Source organism: Diabrotica virgifera, chromosome 3 (assembly GCF_917563875.1).
Source record: "Diabrotica virgifera virgifera chromosome 3, PGI_DIABVI_V3a".
Taxonomy (NCBI): Eukaryota; Metazoa; Arthropoda; class Insecta; order Coleoptera; family Chrysomelidae; genus Diabrotica; species Diabrotica virgifera.
Genome location: NC_065445.1, coordinates 261250403 through 261276317, shown reverse-complemented (window position 1 = coordinate 261276317; position 25915 = coordinate 261250403). Strand labels below are relative to the sequence as shown.

At 32.8% G+C, this 25915-nt stretch overlaps 3 protein-coding genes and 1 long non-coding RNA gene across 4 annotated transcripts in view; 2 read left to right on the top strand and 2 right to left on the bottom strand.

Annotated features, from left to right (window-relative positions):
• LOC114326839 (trypsin-2-like) overlaps positions 1-13369 on the bottom strand; it is a 34474-nt gene extending 21105 nt beyond the window's left edge. Inside the window, exons 1-2 of the mRNA XM_028275300.2 lie at positions 13257-13369; positions 4616-4703 (exon numbers count right to left, since the gene is read on the bottom strand). Of these exons, the coding sequence (XP_028131101.1) occupies positions 4616-4703; positions 13257-13287 (119 nt within the window). The 5' untranslated portion in view covers positions 13288-13369. The remainder of the gene's footprint in view (positions 1-4615; positions 4704-13256) is intronic.
• On the top strand, positions 8-1591 carry LOC126881719 (uncharacterized). Its single transcript, XM_050646153.1, has 2 exons — positions 8-421; positions 487-1591. Exons 1-2 carry the CDS (start codon positions 112-114, stop codon positions 1539-1541), a joined length of 1365 nt encoding a protein of 454 aa, XP_050502110.1. The 5' UTR covers positions 8-111; the 3' UTR covers positions 1542-1591.
• LOC114326838 (zinc finger and BTB domain-containing protein 14-like) lies at positions 2503-4385 on the bottom strand. The gene has a single exon (XM_028275299.2). It carries the CDS (start codon positions 4256-4258, stop codon positions 3359-3361), a length of 900 nt encoding a protein of 299 aa, XP_028131100.1. The 5' UTR covers positions 4259-4385; the 3' UTR covers positions 2503-3358.
• Positions 6657-9797, top strand: LOC114326843 (uncharacterized). The gene is made up of 3 exons (XR_007696972.1): positions 6657-7120; positions 7854-8011; positions 9252-9797. It is a non-coding gene; the product is annotated as an uncharacterized LOC114326843 (long non-coding RNA).
• Positions 13370-25915: the final 12546 nt, after the last annotated feature.

Below are 25915 nucleotides of genomic sequence, written 5' to 3'. Positions count from 1 at the left end.
AAAGCTACAAGGCAATATTTAATACTGACTCGCAACATATTGGATGCATTCTTGTTAAAAGAAATTAGTGTTGAAAGACGAGTATACCTAATTTGGTATTCAACTTTTTTCATGCGTATTTGGAAAGCCTGGCTAAAAAAAAATGGTGAAAATATCCAAAAGAATTTTATCACCACAAATGCCTATACATGCATAGAAATAAACGCTCATGGAATTATTTTAGTCATTGAAAAACTTCGGCAAAATGGAATTTCAGAAGCTTTTCTTCCATGGCTGTATAGCAGTCAGCCATGTGAAAAAGTATTTAGAGAAACTCGGTCCATGAGTAGCACATTTTCAACTATGATAAATTATACACTGCTGGATGTTTTAAGAAGATTAAAACGTATACAAGCTATGCATGAGATAAGCACAGACTTAGGTAAATAACATATTGGCTGCTAAAGTTATTTTAATTCTCGATTTGATCAATCCTTTATTTTCCAGGTCCCAATTTTAGATTCCCCAGGCAAGAAAACAAACGACTTGGAAATAATTCAAGTGTCTTTAAAGTAACTGAGTTTCCATCAACTGATGAAATGATTAACATAATTAAAAAGGCCCAAGAAGACGCACTATCTGACGCTAAAAAAATTGGGATGGAAATGAACAGGGATTGTTGTATAGAAATTAATTTACCGACTTGTGACAATCCGGAAGAGCAAGAAGAGGTGCAGGGAAGTATAATTATCACTGATACCATTTCAAAGGAACATGAGCCAGACCTCGAGCCAGACTTTTCTAATGAAGACCGGGAGTTTCTTGAATATACCTCTACATTTAATAATTATGACTCTTTACATTTGAGAGACTATACGGGTCAAAAGAAAGCACAAAAATCGTGTCTGTCAGTGACACTTAAAGACAAAAAAACACGAATTATAAAAAAATCTACTCTAATTTGGTTTTTTCAGGAAAAACAGGGTCGTTTATCAACCGACAGACTGCTCCGGGTAAAGGGAATGACAGTTAAAAATACGCATAAGGGGTTATCAAAAAAAAAACAGTTCAGGAAAAAGCCAGGCCAAGGACTTCAACCAGCAGGCAATATCAAAAAAAGAAAAATGTTTCGTCAACCTCATGAACGAGCTCATAAAGATAGTACATCTGAATCTCGATCTGAATCAGATGAGATTAGCTTAGAAAGTGAAACTTTGAGTGAAGATTTCTCTGACTTAGAAGATTGCCATAACGAAAGTACAAAAATGCCAGTAATTCAGCTAGAATCTTATTATGCTGTGTTTTATGATACACAATGGTATCTAGGGCGTGTCATCAACAGCTACAGCTCAGAAAAGTTTAAAGTGAAATTTTTACAACAAGACCTGGATACTTTTAAGTGGCCCAAAAAAGATGATATCCAAGATGTTCACAAAGAGTTTATATTTTATGGACCAGTTAGTCTAAGCGGAACTGAACCATTTTCTTTAAAAAGAAATGATTTGATTGCTATTAAACAGAAATACAAAACAATCAAATCCATCAAATCATTAAAAAATTAAACATATTTTTTTATGTTATTTATTATGTTAATAAAGCTACTTTGCTTAATTATTGGTTTTTAATTATTTTTATTATCGGTTTTAAATTTAAATCCTATAAAATAATAAAAACTGAAATGGGAATCATATGGAAATCCTTTGAAACCACATGGAAATCATATGGAAATCCTTGCAAATCATATGGAAATCCTTGGAAATCATATGGAAATACCTAGGAATCATGTTGCAAAACCTAGAAATCCTTAGGAATCATCAGAAATAGTTGGGAATCATTAAGCAATGATTGCCAAATTTGGAAATCATTGTACAATTTTGAGGCTAGTGGTTTACCCCTCGGTAAATCCCTATAAATGTTTGCACTAAGTTCAAAATTGTAACAATAATAACTTAAGAGAACAACCCTTTCGCTTCTTTGGATTACGAAACCAGACTTTGTTGTTCTCCTTGCAACATCAAATTATTTAATAATTAAAGAAGAATTATTAATCCAATAATTTTAACAATATAATTGATCACAAGATAAATTCTTTTTTGAACGCTTTTTTGAACATTGTCGAAAAAAAACGACAATTAACAAATTATTTATTGGAGTTGACAGTTCCTAACCTACATTGTGGCTTGGCAACAATATCGTCTGTTTTTAAACCAAGAGGAGTAATTCAAATTTCCCGTGCTGTAAAGCTTGTTTGTAATTGGTCCAACCTCAGGCAAGTTTACTCCACTATTATCAAATTTTGACACTAATGACAATTTTGACACTTCTGTCATTATATAGGTTACCTTTATATTAAAGGACTATAGGTCCATTAACCTATTCTTATATAATGGACTTTACGCTTTAACAGACACCCCGCCCCCCAATTAGTCTGTTATATCGAGGTTTTACTGTAATAATAAAACTCAATGCACAATAAATTAAGGGGAGGGGGGGGGGGTATGGTTTGAAATCAACATATCAGGATCATTTTTGTGAATTTTTTTCGAAGCTATGGAACAATTATTTTATTTTTAAATTACATAAACATATTAAGTACAATTCAAAGAATATTTAGAAAAAAATTCAGTCCAAAATATTAAAAAATAAGCCATTGGTGACAAATTTTGACAGGCAGCTCACAAAAAAATGAATTTTGCGGTGGACATCAGAACTCGTCACTAGATCATACGAAACAAAAAATTCAAAAAGATTTAATTAGCTTATGAGTTTTACGAGGTCACAACATCAAGTTTTTTTATTTTTAATAATTTTTGAATTTTTGGTATCACTCAGAAATAAAAAAAGAAATTTTTGGTAAAAATTTTGTGAAAATCAACAGATTTATTATTGTTGAACAAATAATAAGCAAAAAAAGAAAAATATCTCGACGTTGTTACCTCATGAAATGTCTAAAGAAAATCTGTGCAAAATATCAGGTAGATCGGCCGAGTAGTTTTTCAGTTACAATGTCCACCACATTTGAAAAAGCAGTTTTGAGAAAAATGCGTTTAAAGCATTCTTCATCTTCTTATTTGTCTGTCAAATCGTAAAGTGATGCACATTGGAATATGTTTTTGAATCGAGGAGTAATCTACAAAAGAGAAGGCGAACAGCTCTTTAACGTTTCTCACTACGCTCAAGCTTGCTGGCGCGAAGTCACAGCAAAGCGAGTCGAAGGTAGGGATATGCAACGCGCTGTATCTCTGGTAATTTTACTCCGATTATTTTGAAAATTTCAGAGAGTATTCTTGAAAGTATGCACTTTTATTTGAAATAATAAAAATAAATTCAATATTTCAAATCATACCCCACCTTAATGTTGCTTAACTGTTTGGCCTAACTAAGTTTTACGAGCAAGTGCGTAGTATGATTCTCTAGTTTCAGCCGTCAATGACCTCCATAAACTTCCCAAACGAATAGATATTCTTTTAAAATCCTCGTCCGGATGCTCGGTTATTAATTTCTTCCTCCAATCCTTGCAAAATAATATAAACGGGTTGGGTCTTTCAGTTGGGCCTTTTTCACTAACCTTCGAAGCATTTTGCTTACGTTTGGTTGTATGATTTTTGTTGTTATCCTCACTTCTGATATCTTGTAGACGGGTATAATTTGTTGGTTGTTTTATTAATTCCATCTGACTACTTGTATTATCAGTTTCTTTGTGATCATCTATGACAATAATCGGCTTTTCTATATTTGGGGAATCAGACTCTACTTTTATTTTCTTTTGTGTTGGTTCATTTGTAGACTCATCTAAACTAGGCCGCCTAAGATTTTTGATTGGTGTTAATGTTGGATATTTGTTTAAAATTGTATAATTTACTGGTTTATTTACAGGTGTATTTGATGAACTCTCTTGTCCTTTCATTTTAACTGCTGACAAACCTTTGACTCCAAACATTTCACCTAAAGTCAATACAGAATGAAGATCGTCATCAACTACCTTTACCTCCCCATGATAAATAAATTCGACTATCTTCTTTAAATGTGACAAGGAGATATCTGAGAACTTGATAATAGGATGAACGTCATTAATAGTTGTAAATAAGTTCATAAAAAAATCACTACAAGCGGCCAATACTATTTTATGTGCTTTAATTTGTTGTTCTTGACACATAAGAGTCACATCTACAAGTTGCCCCTCTTGTTTCAAATCAGAAAATATCTGCACCATGTTATGAAGAAAGTTGTTCCAACGAAGGTGATATTGCTCTCCTTTGGAATTTTTGGAGGAACTCATTTTATAATGTGACTATTGCCAAAAACACTACACACCATACACACTGAAAAAATACAAATTCTGACGTTTGGAATTTTCTTTACAACAAAATTTAAGGTTAGGTCACTCACAGGTTACGTTAGGTTGTCAAGTGTCAATACAAATTACGTATGGACTGTAACACGGAATGTTAGTCCACAGAATGGCAATTAATGTCTGTGAAAACTTGCATAAAATTTGCAGGACTGCTGTAGGTCATCAATGGGTCATCGACACGTATGTAAAAGAAGAAGAAACTTATCGTTTGTATATCTCATAATTTTTTCATAATATATTATTCGCGTTAATACTCAATGTAGCAAAATGAAATAGAAATACCTTAAACTTAATTGATAAGGATACTCTTCAATTTTGGCAGATCGACCACCCACAATTCTGCCATGAGCCAAACAATCGTCAAAAATGTCTGAAAAGAAGGAATATAATATTAAACAATGTTTTCTAAACATTTTAATTAGGTCTTAAAACATACTCTTAAGGCCATCGGTACATAATTCGCAAATATTTTACATGTATCCCTACTTTTTCTGTCTTTACACGGCAAATTACGTGTAGTAAAATTCACACTGGTATGGATATGTAAACATTTACTAGAATGTCATTCTACTTGAAAATGTCATCATTAATTTAAAGAGATGGCTTTTGGTCTTGGATAACTGTTATTTTTATAATTGCAAATTATTAATTCAGTTAACAAATGTGATAATTTTTTCAAAGGTTTGTTCCAACATGAACTTTTGGACGGCCCAGAAACCGTCACGAAACTACTTGTACCGTTTGTTGTGCGCATGTTCGTAATTGTATCGCCCAGTTATCGTCCCATGACGGTAATCATATATTTGTCATTTTTGTTGGTGACAGCTTGTGTGCTTTTAGTCGATCAAAGGCTCAAAAAATTTAAAGAATTAAATCCTAGTGCTCAAGTCAGTCCAACCAGCACATTATGCATTTGCCCGATTACTGAAATGATCATCACGAAACCGTCACCGAAAGATCACAATTCTTGTTGGAACAGTGGGAAGGACGATCCGATGACGATCATATTTTTGTTGGAACGGATTTTCTTTACTGCGCAGGAGCGTTACCGTTTCGTGACGGTTCTCGGTCGTGTTGGAACAAACCTTTGTATTCAGTGATTGTAATAATTTATATGTACAACAAAAACTAATACTCAATCGAGAAAAGAGGAAAAGTGTTTAAGTGATTTTTTAATAATACACTGGGGTGCAAAAATAACCGGACACCTTAAAAATGGGTCATTTTTGAGGTCTGGAATTTCCTAAACCTGTTGTCCGATTTAAGTGATTTTTTTTTATATATTATAGCCTTATTCTTTAACAATATCGCTGTAATAGTATTGTTGCTAAACAGTTAAATTTTCATTGCATACCGGGTGTACCAATCAAACTGTGTTTTTTCTCAAAGTTCGCATCACCCTGTGGAACATTCTAGCATTTATAAAATACTGAAATAAAATTCCAACGATAGCCTCATGTTTTCTCAACATTTTGTTTTTTGATTCATTCGCTTACATTGGACCATAAAAAAGTTAGGTACTTTAACAACTAGCCATGTCTTTCATCAATACAGGGTGTTTTAAAAAAGTATGGCCAACTTTAAGGGGAAATTTTGCATAAAAAATAATGAGAGTTTGCTTTATAAACGGTATGTGTGCAAATGCTTCGTTTCCGAGATAGGGGGTGTTGAAATTTTTATTACAAAATGACGATTTATTTATTGCTTTAAAACTGGTTGAGATATGCAAATGAAATTTGGCCGGTTTTAAGACGTAGTTATTGCACATTTTTTGACATGCAATTAAGCATTTAATATTCACCATTGGCGCGCATACGTGTAATATAACCGCTCATATTACCCGTATGCGCGCCAATGGTGAATATTAAATTCTAACTTGTATGTCAAAAAATGTACAATAACTACGTCTTAAAACCCACCAAATTGCATTGGCATATCTCCAGCGGTTTTAAAGCAATAAATAAATCGTTAGTTTGTAAGAAAAATTTCAACCCCCTCCCCTAACAACACACAACATTCCAGGAATGTACTACCAAAGTTCTATCAATATTTGAATGTCCTGGACATTTAGGGAACATTCGGTGAACATCTGTTTAAATTATTCCTGGAATGTTACCATAAGACATTCTGTGAACATACTACCAATGTTCCTATATTTTAAGTTGCGAAATAATACATACGTGTAACAGATACAACATTACTTATAACATACCAGACAAACTAAGTGACACTTTAGGCCTACAGTGCAATAATATGTCAAATTTAAAGAGTTTCCCAAGTTCAATTAATACAATATTATAAACATACAAATGTAATAAAAATTATTGTTCGCGAATATTCAATTTGGAATGCGATTTTGTTAATAAAAAAAATACTTATAACTTATGCAAAACCCAAGAGAGGCATTTATATTTATTTCTTTTGCGTTCATTTTCAAATTCGCCGTGCATATATTTTTGTGCATGGCGCTTGAGAGGGCATCACGTGACTAAAAACGACCAACCAACGACCTCGCTTCGGCCATCTTGGCATCTTCATCTTGGCCACCTTGCTTTGCCGTGGGTGGATCGTTTGTATTATTTGTGCTTTTTAAGAATATTTTTTTAATTCGGATACTTTTATAATAGCTTTAATAGTATTATTAACATAGTGAATAAAATGGTGTCCTGTTTTTAACGCAGTTGGAGTAGCAGAAACAAATGTAGATAAAAAAATCTGCAGGAATAACGGTTCAATTATGACAGAAGCTCCAAACAAATGACTGTGAATGAAAAGCCCTATTAAAAGGTTAGTATGCAAATATGTAAACGAAGGCATGCCCTGTATTTCAGAAAATAAATTAATACTATTAATACCCTAATAATACTATTCATAAAAAATCTTTTAAGTAACCTAGATATAACAAAGTGAATAAAAGGCATAAATCAGAAGAATTATTATTTTATTTTATAAGTTAATAATTGGTCATATCCATTTATTATTTTAATAATAATTGTGAATAAGCCACAAACTTCGCTTATTCCTAACTAAAATAGTAAATAGAGGTAATAACAATAGGATTTGTAAAACTAAAGTAATTCTTTTTGCGTTTTTGCTAATGTATGCCTTTATAAATAGTATGGTAGACCATACACTATAATATGCAGTACCAACTAATGAATACACAGAATATTATATTATAGTCGATTTGCTAAACTCAGTCTCAGTAGGTACTACTGAGTCTCAGACACAACTGGCTAGTGATTTTAGTAAATAATTTTGCCAATTTGGTAAAATTGGCAAAAAAAAATAATAACTAAATAGTTAATAATTACTGTAATTTTGGCAAAATTGGCCAAAAACAAAAAAAAATACCTACTAAAATCACTAGCCAGTTGTGTCAGAGTTTGGGGAACCGACTATACTAATAAACAATTTCTAAGCTGTTTTATAATATTTTGTGAGTCCATTAATCATATTTTTTATTTAAAACTAAAATTTGTTAATAATGCTTAGTAATGCATATATTTTGTATTTTTAGCGTTCCAGAAGATCCTGCGAAGAAGACATGAAGTATAGATCAGATCTGTTAATAGAGGAGTATGTTCAAAACACTTTTTAGAAAAAGATATTGACAGAACTTCACTTTCATCTGTTCGTTTAAGAGACTGTGCTGTTCCAATAGCTTATGTCACACAGGTATATGCATTTTTTTTCTTGGTTTTAACATCTTTAAACGCGAAATACACAATAGCTTATCGAATTGATGCCATGTTATTTTTCTTTATTAAGGTCTTTGTTTATTATTGTGTATGTGTATTAACAACAGAAACATTTTTGGTTATTCTTTATTTTATTTTATATTTTGTCATCAAGTGTTCAGTCAATGTATGTAGTTTTCTTATGTACACCTTTATGGGTTTATACCTGGTGGATGTATATTTCAATAAATAAATAAATAAATAACCTAATTAATAATACAGTCTGTACAATATAGATACTGTTGTAATTCATTATCTACATCGGAGATCTAAGTTGACATTGTTGCCCAACTGCAAAAAATTTTTGAATTCATTTTAAGTCAAATATATCACATAATTATTGCGAAGTAGATTATACAACAAAACAGATTAATATTCAATGTAAATAAATAAAAACATCAGAAATAGAAAACAAGAATTAAGGTATAATCTTATGTTACAGTTATTAAGGTACCAAGGGTATTATAAGGATAATAACGCTTGAGGTCAATGGTGTTTTTAACAAGGGCCTGAGGGATATACGTTGACTGAAAGCGTTATTATTATAATACCTGTGGTGCCTTCAACGTTTAATGTCTGACTAAATTATTCTTTATATGCGAAAAATTTGAATGAATTTTGAATTGATTAGTTTTTAAATAAGTACATTTACCAGTAACAGTAGTAACATAATTGTGGTAACCATAGTTTTACTTAGGTTGATATTTGTCAACTTGACAGTATCTAAGTCGTTATTTAAATTTAATGTCCAAGGGCGTTATATCATACTTAACAGACTTCGAAATGTCATTATTTGTCAAATAATGTACCAGTAGGACATTAAAGTAAATAATAAAAACAATAAATATAATGAATACTAAATACTTATTTGTTTGTGAAAAATCTATTTCTTTGTGGCTTTTTTGTAATTAACTATTCTAATGAGGAAATAAGCCACAATTTACTTGAAAAAATAATTTTATTAAGGTTTCTACTTCCACGTCGGATGTCGTTGTCAAAATACAAAATGTTCATTATTTTTATTTTATTTATTAAATATTATTTATTATTTATTTAAATATTTAATATTTATTTTTTTATTATTATTATTTATGCGTATTATTACCTGTAAATAATATTTCTTCTGATTGTTAATTGTAAAGGATAGAAAAATTACCTTTTATTTTATTTTCTTTTAGAATCAGCTGAGAGAAGTGGTCTACAAAAAACCAGAAAGGAAACGGAATATGTGGCTACGAAAAGCAAAAGAAAGGTTTACAAAGCAAATGTGACACATTTTTTTATAATATTTAGGAATGTCAGTAAATTACATTAAAAAATGTATGTAAAGATTTTTTGCAATAAAAATGTTTATATTTATCAAGGATGTATTATTTGGTATGGCCACATATCGTCAGTGATGTGACAATACCTCCTATCTGTTTTTTTCAAGAGATTTGTAAGATAGACTAAAAACTTGTTTCGGCCACCTCCTGTTTTCATATATTTTTTGACTTGTTTTGCAGTAAATTCAACTATCTATTTACTACAAAAAAGTCAGAATACGTACGAAAACAGAAAGTGACCTTAAAAAATGTTTTTCGTCTCCTGCAAACCTCATGAAAAAACATATAGGAGGTATTGTCACATTACTGACGATATATTTCAGTGAATGTCTAAAAAATATACTGTGAATGTTCAAAGAACGTTCGTAGACATTCATGGAATGTTCTAACAAGACATTCAGTCTAAAAATATACTGTGAATGTCCAAAGAACATTCATGGAATGTTCCAACAAGACATTCAGTCTAAAAAATAGACTGTGAATGTCCAAAGAACATTCGTAGACATTCATGGAATGTTCCAACAGAACATTCTAAGAATATTTAAAATGCTGACACAGCACTTTCCTGGGACTTTCCAGGGACATTCGTGTGCATTTGGGGACATTCCAGGAATGTTTTCAATGTCCTGTGTGTACATTCTAGGAACATTCATGGAATGTTTTGTGTTATTAGGGTCTATCTCAGAAACGAAGCATTTACGGACAAAGGTTTATAAAGCAAAATGTCATTATTTTGTCATGTAAAATTACCCCTTGAAGTTTTCCACACTTATTTAAAAACACCCTGTATTCATTAAAAACATGGGTAATTGTTAAAATACCTATTTATAATTCGTTGACTGGACACTGGCTGTCTTATCTTCATTACCTTGAGTTTTTATTAAACCCTCATTAGCAGTTGTGTTGGGTTTTTGTGAGATTTTGGTTCTGGTTATTTCTGATTTCAATAAATTTAATTTTTCTAGCAAATGTTCATTATTTGATTTTAATAGATTATTGTTATCTAATAATAAATTGTACTTATCATCTTTTTCAGCTAACAGCCTTTTTAACCACTGATTTTCTATCGCTATGGCACTAAATGATTCGATGGGTTGTCCATCACTATTTTGGCAACAGATTACACACGAATCCCCTATCTTGAAGAATTTCACTTTGTTTTTCACAGCACATGAGATATGATAACTATTTCCACATACTATACAAACGAGTGTTTTATTAGGCTTTGTTTGACAACATTTAAATGTATTCTCTTCAAAATCTACCTCTTTTACTATAGAGAGAGATGACGGCACATTTTTACTTTCCGCCATCTTGGATAGGATTGAGGATAGATTTGGAAATATTACCACGGACATTGTGTTCATTTTTTTCGAATCCTGAAAAAACCAATAAATATTTTTGAAAAATTCAAACGCAGAATGAAAGACTATTTATTACCGAGGGCCTAAAGTTCCTTAGAATAAATAAAAAGTTTATTTTGAATGAGATATTTCAAATTAAATATCACACTAAATTTTCTTAGTTTTTCACCCCTGTAACTTATTAAAATAAACATTATAGAAGTTCTCAAGGACTTTCGGCCCTCGCTAATAACGTAATCTTTCATTCTGCGTTTAAATTTTTCAAAAATACTTATTAGTTTTCTCAGGATTCGAAAAAAATGAATCCCCATTTGAATAGCATTGCAGCCGAAAATACGTACCCATCCTCGTAACAATTTAGATTGAAAAATTTAGTTAACTATTCTAATTGGGAACTAAGCCACAATTTTAACTTACAAAAATGATTTTATTGACGTTTAGACACCCACCTCGGACGCCGTTATGAAAATAGAAAATATTACTAAATTAAACAAAAATGTTGTTGTTTAGTAAAAAAATCCTTCTAATAATTTAATATGACTCATTCATATCTGCATATCTGACATATACATTTTAAAGTAGAAGATTTTAAAATTATATTGCCAATATTTATGAGTTGCGTTCCTGTGACGACGTTATTGAAAGATAGTTCATTCGATTAAATGAAATCAACTTTAACTCAAGAATATCCGTCACAAAAAAATCATAGTATGTGATTTGTCTTTAAAAAGACAACTACATGCAATGGTGACAGTAAAATCTCGTGTTAATTATTTTATTAACATAAGCGAATGAATAAAAAAACAGAATGTTACGAAAACCTGAAGCTATAGTTGGGTTTTAATGTCAGTACATATTTTATAAATGGTACAATATTCCACAGGGTGTGGTGAACTTTAAGAAAAAAACACAGTTTGATTGGTACACCCGGTATACAATGACAATTTACCTGTCCAGCAACAATATTATTACAGCGATATTGTTAAAGAATAACTCTATACGCTATGAGCTCGTAGGTAGAGGGGATAATTAAAAATTCGCGAGCGCCAGTAGTGACAAGTATGTACTGAGCTTTTACTGGAAATTTGACATAAATGTCAAAGTGATTAATTTAAAACATTGAAATTAAAAACATTAATAGGAAATAATATTAGTTGGTCAAAGCTGTGGTGTATATTTTTACCTTAAATATACTTACGTTTTAAATACTGAATTTAAGTTTTTTTAATACTTCGTAATATGTAATTATAAATTAATCTAAGCGCCATCTACACGATAATTGTGAAAGTATCCGAAGTAAGAAATTAATATTTCATTAAGAGAACGTTAAAATTATTAGCAAAATCTTTAAAAAATATTAAGCGATAACAATTAAATAATAAATTTAAAAATTACCGGTGAAAGTTGCATTAGTAATCCGCTAGGAACGACACCAGCGAAGCTCAGAGCGTATAACATATTAAAAAAATCACTTAAATCGGACAACAGGTTTAGGAAATTCGAGACATCAAAAATGACCAATTTTTAAGGTGGTGCCTTAATTTCTTAGAGTAGTCTATAAAGCGAAAGATATCCTAGAAAAGGCAACAGATAAAATATACATTTACAGGTCATAAACAAAAAGATGTAAAAGTAAAACGGAATACAACGATGTTACACTAGAGACCCTGTAAATCAAAAGACCATAAGAATATTAAAATTGAAGTGGACAGTTGATTTAAAAAGTCATGCCGGTCTCCATAACTAGTGCAGTCACTGGAAGGTTTTCATCTCCGATTTTATGAACCTCCATTGATTTTCATAAAAATAGGTGAGTATTTAGAGGATACCTCAAGAAACAAAATTGACACAGTGCCAATTTGCGCTTTTACCCTGGGGGTGGATCCATCCCTTCTGGGGGGCGAAAATTATTTTATTAAAAATATCCCCATAAATCGATAGAGCAACGAATTCTAAGCGAAATTTGTCATATGGAAATCAATACTTTATGAGATAAAGATCAAAGATTTTAATATTTCGTGAAAAAAAAGAAAGCGGTTTTTCATAAATAACTCAAAAATTACTCAAACTCAAAAACAAAAAAAAAATTAAGCTAATATAAAATTAAATAAATTCCTTACTTGAAAAACCATTTAATATTAATTAAAAGTGAGTTATAGTTAATTGAATGTATATTTTTTGGTGTATATCTGGTTTATTTTTAATAAAATAATTTTCACCCTCGAGAGGGGTTGGTATCCACCCCCAGGGTGGACAAAAGCGCAAGTTGGCACCATGTCACTTTTGTTTCTTGATGTATCTTCTAACTACTCACCAATTTTTATGCAAATCGATGAAGGTTCAACGAAATCGGAGGTAGTAGCTCATATCCACCTTCAGTGACTGCACTAAAATAGTATTAACGGGTATTACATGGTCAGTGTTAATGTTTGCTTCATTAAACGATAGACTATATAATACAAAGGATTCGATTATTTTGTATTTAATAACTTACTTAGAAAAATAAGAAACACCAACACAAACATACCGTTTAAAAGAATTTTAACAAATATGTTACTCGGTTATTAATATATTTTATCACATTACCTTGGTAAAAATGAAAACGTGCAACTTGTTATCAATGAATAATTTTGTAGATTATACAAATACATTTAAAATATTTCTTTCTTTTTTTATTTAAACACAAAACCACATCAACCGCGCAGGGTTATTAGTGGATATAACAAACGCAAGAAATATTTCAATTAATATAATTGTATCACCAGTAGTGACACTCTCGTCAGCGCCTTTGAAGTCTCGTTTTGGAGAGGCAGCCATCCTGTCATCTGAGGCGAAAAGTTACGACCGGACTGGCTCAATGAAAAATCTTTCTGGTAACCAGAATTACTAAAAGCCCTATCGTAGGACTTACGAGTTAGAAATATTAGATTAGACGAATTGAATAGGTCAAATAAATTATCAAATCTTTGAATGATCTTAGTAGTTCCATAACAGCTTCAAGAGGCCACATATTAAACCGAATGTACAAGGTTAAACCAGCAGCAACTGTGCTACTACGCACCTGATACCCACGCAACCAAGTGACGTCAAGAACGTTGAGGAAACGTCAGTTTTTGGCTGAATATATACACGTGTTTGAAGATTACGTCGTATAAACATCTTTTGTAGGTGATTTTAAATACGTAAGATTAATGGCGTTAAAATACGTCTTAAAAACACGTTTTCATTTCCGACAGCCTAAGTCTGACGTCACAAAATTGAGAGGAGCTTAAAGACTTAATGCTTACGACTCCAAACAATATCCATAAGAAGTTTTTCATTTATTGTTTACGTGCTTTGTGTGGTAAAATAAGACTTTTCATTAGTTTTTCTCAAGTAATAAGAAAGTTTTTCAAGTAAGTTTTTCTCATGAAATAATTCTTCTTGAAAATGGTTATGGTTTAATTTGTTTAATGTATATCTATTTTTGTCTTTCGTTTAACTATTTTAAAAGAACTTATTTTAAAGCCGAAAAGGGAGCCCCCTATTATTTAAGCCCCACAATTCAAAATGAAATTATTAGAAACTAAAAAAACTCTGTTTATTAGATTATTTTGGATACAATTCGAGACATAGCTAAATCTGAAAACTTTCTGTTAGTTTTTGGAAAAGGGCTCCGCCACAAACACTGACACGGGGCCCCTGTGGGGCTAGGCTACGCCACTGTGTATAGGCGTGAAGAGATGTAACAATAGAACATAGGAATTTGCAGTGTATTGGCGAATCTGCGTATGAGATTTTTTTCGGAGAATATGTAGATTATTTAGCGTCTTTATTTTTTTATAATTCAAAGGAACGGGCCCCTTCGGGCTTTGGGCCCCCGCCCCAAGCGCCCAGTGGATAAACCGGTACTGGACAGAGACCAGATTTGCCAGTGTAGTCGCTAACCTCCACTAAAGGAGACAGCATCACAAGAAGAAGATTGTTTACCATTATCATCAGTATTAGCCTGAAACTCTTGCAATCAGTTCTTCAATGCAGGAGAAAGTGCTACAAAAGTAAATGAAAAAAAAAACACTAGTTTTTGTATAATACTTGCACTTTTACACATAATATACTTTACAAGGGACAAAGTTAAAAGAACTAAGGAGCTGCTGAAAATAATATATGTTCTTGAACTCCTAAGTGGAGCATGAAGCTTCAGTGAAAACGCTCCATCGAGTTCTATTTTGCGCTAAGGTCTTCACCTCATTCCAAGACTTTCCTTGACCTCTTATCTCGTCCATGATCGATCTTCTTGAAGTTTGTGCTGGTCGACTTCTTTTTTTTCCTTTGGGATTTCACTCTAGGACAGTCTTTGCAATACTCGAACTATTTTTTTTTGGAATGTGTGACCGCTCCAACCCTATTTTCTGGACTTTTCATTTTCTAACCTCTTTTGTTGGGTCAGGTGTAGTAGATCTTCGTTTTTGATGATGTTTGGCAAGAAAATACGAACAATTGAGGGTGCCAGACGTAAAAGGGTTTAAGTTCAGTTTTGATAGTTCTTAGATAATCAGCTTCAGAGTTGTTTGAGTTTTATAAATTCTAGAAGTCATTAAACTAAAATATGTCTAGTGTACATTGTACTATAAAAGATAAAAATATAAGGGTGTATTATTACTCTTAATATATTTTTCCTTTTTTTCAATTATTAAAAAAATGTACTTGAATCGGTACATGGTGTTGATAAATGTTATTGGTAAAACGGTTCAAGTGCAGATATTAACTACATATTACTAATCATTTTTGTCCCAGCTGTTATCCACAGTGTAACTACAACTGGCACGTTGCATAATACTTAATTATTCTTATAATTGGTCACAAATCTAATATTTATTTACTTGAAATTAATCCTGTATTAACATGTGTTTCCACATTATAGAATACTAAAAATAGTTTTGTGGTAAAATGGTTCAAGCGCACTTAAACCCGTTTATTACCACATATTTGTTTTTGCAGAGTACTAAAAATAGTTTTGTGGTAAAACGGTTCAAGCGCATGGTTAAACCTGTTTCCTACCATAGCAAACTGCAATTGTTTTCAGTGAACTAAATGTATTGGCGATAGATGGCGACTGTAGGGCGAAATATGCTTAAATCGTTTTACCACCAAGCTCTAATACGATTTAAGTATGCGAATCTGTACTTAGAGTAAGGTTTTAAAAGTGCACTTAAACCCTTCTACTTCTAACCCCCTCAATTCTTCGTACACTTGTTAACAAAGACCTGCAGTTTGTCTGTAAGGGATTTGTCACTTTCCAGATTTCACATCCGTAGAGTAGAACCGACATGACATTTGACTGGAATATTCGGATCTTTGTCCTTGTAGTATACTCGCCAGACTTCAAATAGGGTTGAGCATGCTGAATACTTGTTGAGCTTTTCGTATCCTCATACGAATATCTTCTTCTGTACCTCTGTTTTCTGTTATGACACTTCCAAGATACTTAGTTTTCACCTCAGTGTACAGTAACTTTATAATGGAAATTATGTTATGCGGGATGTTTCTTAGCTCTAAAATTTTCCATATAGCAGCAAGAAATAAGCATTTAAAGGCACGTTCGAAATCAACAAAAACCATGTATAGGGGTGCGTTCCATTCAACCGATTGTTTCATTATTACCCTCTGTGCGATTAAGAAGTTCGCCGTAGCGAACTCGGCTGGTTCGATGTTTGTTTTCGCACACGGGTTTTGAGCATTCTTCTTTTTCGAAGGACCAGCTGGTAATCCAGCACCTGAAAAGGATTTCCTTTTACAAGGGATAGGGATGGTAAATAAGTTGTTAAACACAATATCGTTTATAGAACCAAAAAAGTATGTTTATTGAAAAATTAAATGAACAAATAAATAAGTGATAGATAGCAGATAAATGGTTAAATTAGAAGTTTAATGGTAAGAGAGAGTTTATACAGCGTAGGGTATAACCTGTTGGAACAGTAAACCGTTTTGAGGCAATGGCAACACCGCGACGTTTGATTTATTTGAAGTTAGATGATTGAATAATATGTAGGATATTTTTACTTACAGTAACAGCTTTGATTGATTGAACATTGAGCACTATTCACTCACAGCCAAGTTACTTTGGCTACTGACACTAATTTGTGGTTAGATGCGTTAATAAATAGACTAAAAACTGCATTTTCACAAGCTCTTGACTTTCGGTCTTCTCTTGACGAAGGTTGCTAAAAGACTACTGGTTTTATTGTTTTATTTTGGCGTTGATTGCTGAAAGGATAGTTCAGAGTATGGAAAAAACTGGTTTGAAGGGACAGGCTCAAGGTTGGAAATATTTAGAATATTTGTACACTGTAGAAATTTATACACCCTCACAGTATTAATGTAGTCTATGCTGGAGGATTCTGGTCTAAAGCTGAAAACAAAGTGTCATAATAAAAAAAAATTCATTCTTATCGAAGTTTCTCCATACTGATTTTTAAGTTCTTATCCGTATTAGGAAGCTCTTCACATCAGTTAGTTCTTCAATGGGGGAGAAAGTTAAAAAAGTAAATGAAAAAAAAACACTGGTTTTTGTATAATACTTGTATATTTACGACTGAATACTGTATATAGTGTCTAAGTCACAAGACATAAGCGCTCTATTTAACTAGAAAAATATATTGTAAATGGCACTTTTACACATAATATACTTTACAAGGGACAAAGTTAAAGGAACTAAGGAGCTGCTGAAAACAAAGTGTCGTAATAAAAAAATCAAACGTACACACAATGTAAGACAAAAATGTATATGGTAATTACAATAAAAAATAATAGGGAACCTACACTAACATTACAATACATAATACTAACAACTAAAAAAATAACTTAAATTGTTCAAAAGTTAAAAAAAAATGTAAAAATAACACAGTAAAATCAGACAAAAATTTATCTAAACTATTATCTTAGCTAAAGTCTTATAGAATACGGAGATTACAGAAAATATATAATAATGTTTGGTTATAAGAACATTTTTTCTATAATCTCTGTTTAATTATACGTTACGATTGTTATTTTTTAAAAAGATTAGATTTCTGGCACCTATGTGGTATTATCTTTACTATTTGATAGTTCTCACATAACAGTTTTGCCTCTGTGTACTTATCAGGAAGTTACTATATAATTTACTCAATTATCTTGTATTTTAAACACAAATTAGTAAAGCCACAGTTTTATTTTTAATCAAATTAAAATAATATCAAAAATAAAACTTTATTGGGACTAATTTTCTGGTAACACCTTCTTGGTTTCTAAAATTTGCAAACCAACGAATTGCCGGAGCAAAGAAGACTGAGGGAGATCTAAAAGTTGCATCTCACTTCTCGCCTGTACAGCGCGGTAAAATTCCAACGAAAAATGGCCCCGCATACTAAGTTAGGAGTAAAACTAATATAAATAAATAATCATTTCGTTATAAAACGAAACAAGAGCCGTCTTATTTTTCAGTTCGTTCAGAGAGCATCATAAGCACCCTAGCCGGTTTTAAACCTTATTAGGTAATCATGAGAGAGTACATATATATGATTATCTCTGAATAAACTAAAAATCGGGCTGCTAGTATCGGTTCACAACGAAATAACATGATGGCATGGATGTCGTGGCGACATCTGCTTAAGACAAGCGAAAGTTTTATTTTTAATAAAATTAACATAATATCAAAAATAAAACTTTATTGGGACCAATTTTCTGGTAAAAATAACCGTGTTGCTATAAAATAAATTCAGTTCGCATACTCTTTACAAACTATACACTTATGTCTCTTAAAATCCCCTGAAAGTTCCACCACGTTTTGGGGATTTAGCCTTTATGTAAAAGTTTTTAGTCACATATCATGTGACTTTCTTGTTTTTTATTTGTGAGCGCATTGGCCACAAAAATCGTAATAAAAAATGTCACCATGAAAATGGAGTTTGGAATCTCGAAATGTCAAATATTAACGGTTTTTAATTAATATGGTTTAATCCTATTAAATATAATAGTTAATATAAAAATCCCACAAGAAAATAGTTTCAATTTCCATCGAAATTGAACAATGAACAACACGGAACACTATAAAAGTTTGTTCAAGAATGCGAAATCATGGAAAATCATTCATATAACGTACCGGCCTACTATTGCTTTATTGATCTACAAAAGGTATTTGACCGTGAAAACTTCTTCTCTTCTTCCTCTTTTTGTATAGACATGACTGTCTGTTTTTTCAATGTGCCTCTAGTAAGTTGTCCTTCCATCGTTTTCGTGGTTTTCCCACCGATCGTCTTCCTGACTACCCTATTTGTTGTCATTCGGCTTATGTGGTCATTCCATTCTATTCTTCTGTTTCTTACCCAGTTATTAATGTTATCCACCTTGCATCTCCGTCGTATATCTGTACTTCTAACCCTGTCCCATAGAGTCTTACCATCGATTTTTCGAAGGGTTTTCATCTCCGCTGTTTCGAGCAATCTTCTCGTTCTCTCTGTGTCGGATCGTGTTTCTGCTCCGTATGTCATTTTTGGTCTGATGACTGTTTTGTAAATTCTGCGTTTCATTTCTTTTACGATATTTTTATTTCTCCATTATATGTCATTCAGGCAACCTGCGGCTCTGTTTGCTCTATTCACTTGATCTTCCACATGTTTCGCACCTTCCGTAGCTAGATAGTGTGATGCCTAGGTATTTAAACTCCATCACTTGTTCTATTATCTGACCTTCCAGCTCCAATTTACATCTTATTGGATCTGCTGTTATAACCATGCATTTTGTCGCTGTTGAGGAAATTAACATGTTAAATTTTCTGGCGATTATGTTGAATTGGTGCAGCATACGTTGTAAAACATCTTCACTTTGAGAGATTAGTATTGCATCGTCCGCATAGCAGATTATTTTAAGTTGTTTTTCTCCCATTTGGTATCCTTTTCTAGTTCTTACTTTTTTTATTATTTCGTCCATGATCAGGTTGAACAATAAAGGACTCAAGGAATTGCCGGCTTCAATTGAGTCAGTTAGTTCATCTTCCACTTTTACTTTTATTGTGTTATTCTGGTAGATGTTTTCGATCATTTTAATTATTCCTAGAGGTACCTCTCTCGAGTATAACAAATGGATAACGTCCTTTAATGTGACCCTGTCAAATGCTTTCTTAAGGTCCACGAAACATAAATATGCCGGTTTGTTGTATTCCAACGATTTCTCTTGAACTTACCTCATTATAACCTTCCCGACCTAAAACCTTGTTGTTCTTCTGCTGTTATAATTTCATTCAATTTGTTTGTTATCACTTTGGTTGTTAATTTTAATGTTGTGTTTAATAAGTTAATTCCTCTGTAATTCTCCGGATCCGATTTGTCTCCTTTTTTGAAGAGAGGTATTATGATGCTTGATCTCCATTCTTGTGGTATTATGTTTTGTTCTATTATTTTTTGTATTAGTTTTAATAGTTGTTTAGTTAAATCTTGTCCTCCGTACTTTAGGAGTTCGTTCGATATTCTGTCCTCTCCTGGAGATTTTCTATTTTTTAATTTTCTTAATGCTTCCTTTACCTCTCCCTCCTCGATGTTTATTTCTTAGTTTGTCGTAACTTCAGGTGTTGGTGGTTCATTATCGTCGTCTTTAGCAAATAGAGATCGGAAGTAGTCTGCCATGTTTCCTTCTGAATGTGTTTGGCTTGTATTAATTCGTTCATCTCATTTCTTTGCCCTCTGATCATTCTCCATACTTCTGTGAAAACTTAAAGACGTAAATCACCTTCTATATAAGCAAAATGCACCATCAAATCCCATACACAATTGACAACATATACATCAGAAACAAAATCCAGGCCAGAATTAAGAACAAACTAATATATCCTCTGCGAAAGTCTTGTGCTACTACCTACAGGCGATGATATGCAGCATTGTGCAAATAATCTGCAGATTCCTATAATTAAATCTTATAGGAAAAATTAGTGTTAACACAAAAACAAATCAAAAATTATTTTAGAGTAAGACTATAATCCACCAGACTGAGATCCGGTGACGTCACATAATCTAGCTAGACATAAAACGTAGCGGTCTAAACGTGTTTCTCGATCCCCACAGCTCTGAAAGGAGAGTTGAATCAAGCGTTGTTGCTGTCGGTACATGTTAATGATAGCGTAACGTTACTGGATCTCAGTCTGGCGGCTTGTCAGTCTTTCAAAACTAGGAGTTTACCATACTGTAAGGTTAGGAGTCTTAGGGTCGTGAGTTAAGGCTCCACGTTGGGCGCCAATTGTTAAACAACATTAACAAATACACAAAATCTACAGAGATTAGGAATGAAATTTTTATTTGAGGATAAATGAAAATATGTCTGTTCGGAGTCCATAAATAAAAATTTAGAGGAAACGAGTAGAAAGACGACCTCTGTCACTGTTGCAACTGAGATAACTTCCTAATCTGGATTATTAAACTATCACAAATACACAAATCTATAAAATAATATCCTACACGAACCGATATGTCCAAAAACATAATATGATAATGATGTTGTTAAACCGAAAATTAGGGATCACACTTGCCGTGCCAAATAAGGAAAAGATCAAATCGTCTTAAACAAATCGTCAAGGTGATCTCGGAAACATCATTGGAATTATTCTTCAGACAAATGACTAAGGTTTTTACAAAGTTGGCACCAAACATTGAGACTATATTGTGGGTTTTATTTTTTCTTACTTTTTGGGGTATTAACGTCTCTAATACTTTTTAATTTTTTTTTTCAGATCAGAATCCGATATTTATCGTCAAAATTTTTTGGATGTAGCAGATGTAATTCAAGGCTCTGAAATATCGTTAAGGGTTGCAGCTACGAGAGATTCAGTTGGATTGGGACAAGGTTTTGTCAAGTGCAGCTGCAACAAAAACTGTTCCACAAACAGATGCAAGTGCAAGCAGGCAATGATACTCCGCAATTCGGTGTCACCAAACCACTTCATGGAAAAATAAATAATAATTTTTATAATTGGGGTATAATTATTGCTTTTATATAAAAAAACACTTATTATTTGTTATATGATTGTTTGTATTACCAATTGTCCATGCATTATCATTTTAATAACGTCTGTCATTTTTTCAATTACGTTTGTCCTGAAATCTGGTTTGGCCGCTAAAAATATATACATAAACAGAGAGAGATTTTATAAAATTGAATTATAAACGTACGCGTTTGAGACAAAACATTCATGCGAGAACTAGTTTGTATTGTTTCTATGAGGTGAGTGCGGTTCTATGAAAAATTAGAATGTATCAGATCAAAAAATAATGTCTATCACTGGCAAAAAGTTTTGTTTAAAACTAGGAAATAATTCACAGGTTAACCACCTAAACCATTAAGCGTTCTGTCAGGTATATTGCTCGAGCTAGGCCATGAACGATTATTTAAAAGATATATTGAATGCAGTGATTATACAATGTTATTTGTATGAGAGAAAGAAAATATTATTAGTGCAGTCACTGGACTTCCTTAACTGAACGCTGTTCAGTATAACAGCTGTTTCCAGTACCATGTGATAGCCATATTGTTCTTTAATCACATCAATGCGAAATTTTAATATTTGAAAGGGTTTTCACTTTTTCACCCTAGATCAGAGGCTTAGCCCAGTATCTAATAATTTTTAATATGTTGTATGTCGACAATTACTCTCCTATAAGTCATTTCTGACCTATAAGACGAAGCTCTGATGATGGAATGTGATATGCCGAAAGTACTTGCTGATTTTAATAAATAGTTTTACACACTATCAGTTTTTTGAGAACATACACCTGTTGCCAGTTTGATCTATATTTTAGAAGTGTGTACGTCATACAGTCTCTTTCAATTTACAATGGCGACCTTAACTGCAGACTTTGCGGTAAGGAACCATCCAAACAAAACATGTATTACGCGATTTCGAGGCGCTGGACCGCAAAAGCCATAAACTATATGGGCAACCCAGAGGACACATCAAGCAAAAAATCTGTAAAAACTTGTACATGGTACAAAAATTCTAGACTGGGTGTCTTCTTATAGGTCGGCAATCATTATAGTTATTCAGGCTTCAGAGACAGCTGCTCTGAAAAGTTCATTTGATGTACATCCATACCATTCTCTCAGGTTGCGCAGTCACGATATTTTCCGTCTTCCGATGTTTCTTTTTCCTTGAATCTTTCCCTGCTTAATCAATTGGATCAAGTTGTATACAAGAATTGTATTGTTTTAATTGTATTTAAGATTTCTATTTCTTAACTCATCTTTCTTAGAATCTCCTTGTTTGTGACCTGTTCTCTCAATGATATTTTCAGAATTCGTATATACAGACTGGGTGTAGAAAGCAGCAATGGCAGCAAACACAAGAAGTTTAAGCTTCAGTGATAATGGAAATAATTTGGAACATATCGGCACAGGGAAGAAGAAAAATGTAGTTGTGAAACTCGTAAAATGGGCATGATAGAATCATGCCCATTTTAATTATTTATGAAATTGCGCTAAATACGCAGTTTATTTTCGTCTTGGTTCAGAGGTGTTTACGTAGCCCTAGTGAAGATGTCTAGAGACAGAAACAGCTGTCTATGTATGGTGGATATCCTCTGGATCGAAAGGAAATATAAACTGTCGCTCAATTTTATCTTTTAATAATTTTCTAGTGTTTGTAAATATTCAATATATAAAACTTACATGGAAGTAAAAACCTTCGGTTGGTTGAGGTCAAGGTTTTGCCTGTAATTTGTATTCAATATATCTTCTAAATAATCTTTCAGCTAGTATAAGGGATTAATGCTGCCACTCGATCAGTCCATTCGCTTATACGTAAGTACATACCGAGTATCATAAAAATATACCTATATATATCACGAAGGCATTTACACTAGATTACTGTGAAGAAAAGTATTAAGTCATGGAAGCCAACGTTTACACGGGATATTTCATTTTAATATTTCTTTTAGATGTTAAGAATCTCTTTTATATCGTGTCTCTACTTCAGTTGGAATGGGCGGAGAATTTTTTCATTAGTAACTTTAAGAAAAACATGATAGATGTTAAATTAAATATATATCACAAAACGTATAAAAAATTATAAAAACATGGGACTGGATGAAATACCTACAGAAATTTTAAGATTACTAACAGAGAACCACATGGATATACATACTAGTAGAATTATTCAACGAAATTTACTATACCTACCGGGAAAATTCCCAAAGAATGGCTAATATATGAGTTCATCCCAACACTCAAAAAACCCAATGCAATGAAATGTGAGGAATATAGAACGATTAGTTTGATGAAGCATGTTTTAAAACTATTCTTGCGAGTTATCCGTGAACGTGTCGACAAAAAACTATACGATAGTATAACAGGAAACCAACTGGGATTTAGAAAAGGCTTTGGCACTAGAAAGGCATTATTGTTTTCACCCAATTTTGAAAAAATGTGAAAACTTTGAGTTATCCACGTCCGTCTGTCTGTCTGTGAACACAACTCATCCGTCATTATACCAGGTAGAATGACAAATGAGGTGTCGAATGAAAGCTTATAACCCAAGGATGGTATAAAGATGAGAAATTTGACATCGGACTTCCGGTTTTAGAGCTGCAATCGTAAGTACTCTTTTAAAGTCACCGAAATAGTATAAGCGATATATCATTCGACGTGCCTTAGCAAAATAAGAACAAATGTAAAATTTTGGTTTTTATATCATTTCCGGTTAAAAAGTTCTAACCAGAAGTGCCATTATAGTATTGAAAAGTTGAGTTTAAATCTTTAGTTCCGGTTTTGAAGTCATTTCTGTTTAAGCAATGATGACCCAATGTTTAGTAAAAATGACTCAAAATTAGTAAAATCGTATATTAATCGACACAAGTTACACGAAGAGTTCAAAAATCGACTTCCAGTTTTACTTTCGATTACTTTGGGTGAAAACCTAGGACTTACGAAGTCCAATTACTTGTTTACCATAAAATCACTCATAGAACGGTGCCGAGATGTCAACTGGGACATATTCATATGACTGGTTGACTTTGAGAAAGCCTTCGACAAATTACAACATAGAAGGCTTGCAAACATATTACGGAACACAGAAATAGATGATCAGGATGTGGGAATCATTACAAATTTATACAGATATCAGAAAGTCATAATTCGAGTAGACCAACAAAAGTCTAAAGCGATTCCAATAAGAAGAGGAGTACAACAAGGATGTGTACTACCCTTCTACTTTTTAATATATGCTCAGAAGAAATGTTTAAAGAGGCACTAATGCAGGCATATCAATTAAAGGAATATTAGTGAATAATCTCAGATATGCAGACGATACAATACTCCTTGTGGACAGCAGTGAAGGGCTGCAAATTTTGGTTGATCGCACTACGCAGTACTGCGAGACGTATGGAATGGCTTTGATCACTCTACGTTAAAGGAAAAGCTTTAGAGAAAGTACCCAGATACAATTATTTGGGATGTGAACTAAATGAACAATGGGACCGCAGTCTCGAAATAAAACGACACATAGAGATTGCATAGTGCAGATATTGCCAATTGAGGGCCAGTGGAATTACCTTAGGACTGAAGGCCAAACAAGGCACAATTGAATGACAGGTGAAACAAGTGTGAACTAAGAAGAAACAAAGAATAACTCCTCAGCCGTCCAGAAACTACGAACTTGGATTATATTAGAGGTTATAGTTACAAAGATAAAGAGAAACTACTAAAAACCAGTCAGGAAAACTGCAATGAAACACAAACATATATAAGTGTACAAACATGCCGAAGAGACATGGATGAGCGTGGTGTAGGTCGCGATCGCGGTCGAGGTTTACATCGATGACGGGCAGAACATACCGAAGATACCTTCCTTTCAGTTTTCTTTGCGGTTTCCATATAATCAAAACTTGTCGCAACCTGATTACAACAAGAAATGAATAAATTCACCAGCCGTATCTCCGAGCAATGTCACGTGGTTTAAAAACCACCAATAAACTTAAATTTACCACGCGATCAGCAGCTCGATCGCGATGTAAAACAAACTATTTTGTTTTGGCATCGACATCGCTGTATGTACATAGAAAATGAAGGTTTGTTTTGACATCGACGTAGCGACCGCGATCTACACCGCGCACATCCATGTAACTTCGGCATGTTCATACCCTTAGAGTACACGCAAAA